Source organism: Bison bison, unplaced genomic scaffold (assembly GCF_000754665.1).
Source record: "Bison bison bison isolate TAMUID 2011002044 unplaced genomic scaffold, Bison_UMD1.0 scf7180017851896, whole genome shotgun sequence".
NCBI classification, from domain to species: domain Eukaryota; kingdom Metazoa; phylum Chordata; class Mammalia; order Artiodactyla; family Bovidae; genus Bison; species Bison bison.
The window spans coordinates 961-3880 of record NW_011482469.1 but is presented as its reverse complement, the minus strand read 5'-3'; the positions used below and the strand labels follow the sequence as shown (position 1 = coordinate 3880).

The 2920-nt window shown below is 36.7% G+C and overlaps 1 protein-coding gene across 1 annotated transcript in view; it reads left to right on the top strand.

Moving 5' to 3' along the window:
• LOC104997161 (phosphorylase b kinase regulatory subunit alpha, skeletal muscle isoform-like) overlaps nt 1–2914 on the top strand; it is a 4284-nt gene extending 1370 nt beyond the window's left edge. The window contains exon 2 of the mRNA XM_010851788.1: nt 1910–2914. Within this exon, the coding sequence (XP_010850090.1) occupies nt 1910–2254 (345 nt within the window). The 3' untranslated portion in view covers nt 2255–2914. The remainder of the gene's footprint in view (nt 1–1909) is intronic.
• The last annotated feature ends 6 nt before the right edge of the window (nt 2915–2920 follow it).

Sequence of the window (2920 nt, the reverse complement as noted above, 5' to 3'; positions counted from 1 at the left end):
CTTTGCCAACAAAGGTCCGTCTAGTCAAGGCTATGGTTTTTCCTATGGTCATGTATGGATGTGAGAGTTGGACTGTGAAGAAAGCTGAGTGCCGAAGAATTGATACTTTTAAACTGTGGTGTTGGAGAAGACTCTTGAGAGTCCCTTGGACTGCAAGGAGATCCAACCTGTCCATCCTAAAGGAGATCAGTCCTGGGTGTTCTTTGGAAGGAATGATGCTGAAGCTGAAACTCCAGTACTTTGGCCACCTCATGCGAAGAGTTGACTCATTGGAAAAGACTCTGATGCTGGGAGGGATTGGGGGCAGGAGGAGAAGGGGACGACAGAGGATGAGATGGCTGGATGGTATCACCGACTCGATGGACGTGAGTTTGGGTGAACTCCGGGAGTTGGTGATGGACAAGGAGGCCTTGCGTGCTGCAATTCATGGGGTCGCAAAGAGTCGGACATGACTGAGTGACTGAACGGAACAGTATATATACCATATATTATGTTATGCCCTCAGAAAATCCAAATATCACTCTATAGTCAGAAACATTAGACTCTCTATAGGAAAACATGCATTTTTCACAATAAGTGGAATAAATAAAAACTCCAAATAGTCCCATGTTAGTTTGAATCAGATGTTGCCACCAAATGAATTTTGATACAAAACTTAGGGGGAAAAAACATTTTGGAAATGTTTTAGATTTTAGAATTGGAGATAAGGGGCCAAGAATTTATATCTTCTAGAATTAATTTGCATTTTCCTGATCTTGAGTCAAGTTGAACATCCTTTCATGTGGGGGTTGAAAATTCGTATTTTGTCTTCTATTAATTGCCTTTTAGGTCCTTTGCCTCTTTCTCTTTCAGGCTGTCTCTATCTTGCCTATTTGAGGAGTGCCTCTCCATGATGGATATTAATCCTTTGTCACATGCACTGCAAATATTTTTAGCAGTGTCTGGTTTATCTTTTGGGTTTGCTTATGATATTTTTCCCATTCAAAAGTGTCTCACTAAAAGAAAGTATTTTATTTTTATCCTAGGAGTTCTTTACACGTGTTATACTCATTGACTCTGAACTGATTTTCTTGACCTAAGAATACATTTTATTAGAAGGAGAAATTGAGGCCCAGATTAATAAAATGACCATCCCGAGGCACCAAAAAGTCTAAAGTAAAAAGAAATCAAGTCCAGACTTCTGAACTTGATCAGTGATCTCTCTACTGGATTGTTTCACACCCATGATTTTTTTCATTCTTTGCTACTTTTTAATTTTTTTGCATTTTAGATATTTGTATTTTCCACCTTACCAAATAGGTTTAAAGTCACTAATTTCTTGGACTATATTTAAAGATATGATAGTTACTATCATATATCAGATGCACACGTCATCAAATAGAAATTTCAGGTAATAAGTCTTTCATTTGTCCCTTGCACAATGTCTCTTTTCTGACCTTGGTTCCAGCTTTCTTTCATGTTTTTTCTTTGTCATTCCATGAGTCTCTCCCCAGCTCCTTTTATTACTCCTTCAAAATATATCTTCTTGGTTCTACTTTCCCTCAAAATGTCTACCTCTGTTTCAGGAACAAATGTATCTTTTTTACAACTCAATTATCTCTTACTAAGCTGTTCTCACTCAGTCTCTCTGCATCTCAGTTTTTATCCACAAAACAGCAAAACAACCATCTGAAGAGTGAAAGAGAGGTGATGAATAGGAAATAGCTGAGTTCGATGGATATTATTTTCTAATTAAATTGTTTAAATTGAAAAATAATGACAGCAGGGGGAAAGGGGTAACAATGCATTTTAAATATTCACAGTTGCCTGAAGGCCAAATGGAGTGATGTATGTCAGAGTACTATTGAAGTATGGCATATGGGTTGATTTTCCTTCATACCCTTCTTTTTACTGTTTCTGTTTTCTTCAGGTGGATAAAGTAGAATCCTTCAAGTATAGTCAGAGTACCAAGGATAGCCTCCATGCCAAGTACAACACCAAAACCTGTGCCACTGTAGTGGGTGATGATCAGTGGGGACACCTGCAGTTGGATGCTACCTCTGTGTACCTGCTCTTCTTAGCACAAATGACTGCCTCAGGTCAGTACAAGGACAGAAATACAGGAATCACTGAGTGTGGAGCACTTGCCCTGGCACATGTGGCTTCTCCAAAGGTGTTGTCCAGAAAACAACATGGATGTTTACACTGCTCAAAGATACACATTGGAAATATAATATTTTGTAAATTTTATACAGAGAAACTCTCTAAAGTATAGTTAGCACAAGTATGGACTACTCATTAATATATATTTTTAATTGAGAACCAGGAAATCTGGGATTTTCTTTAGACAGGTATTTTTATGTCTTTTATTAATCCCCAGATATTATAAAATGGGAAAGAAGGACTAAGGTTTATTGCTTATTAGTATTAACATCACCTACTTTGTACTACTCTTTATGAATGGATTATGTACAAGGCATCTGTCTGTAGGCATCTAATTTATATTAAGAGAATTAACTTTGGAATCAGAATTCAATGTTTTCTATTATTGAATAACACACCCTGTTCAGATGGCTTTTTTAATCATTTTAGATGTTTTACTAGAAAAGAAAATTATAACAACCAACATAATTTCCTTTTATTTCTCTTAAATTAGGGAGGACTAAGAATCTGATTACATTCAGTTTATAAATTAAATAGGACTTTACAAGATCTTCCTGAGTAAATGCATGTACTTCTCACAATACCACATCTTTGACATTTCAGTTTCTTTATCTTTCTATCTGATTACAGAGCTCCTTCATACTAAGGGCATTCAGGGTGGGAATTACCCCAGAATACTTTTCTCTTTTCTTGCAGAAATAAATACTTGGTGATAAAGCCTCCCTTTTTTTTCCCCTCTAGAACAACACACATCCCAGAGGTTGAATAACCTTTTCTT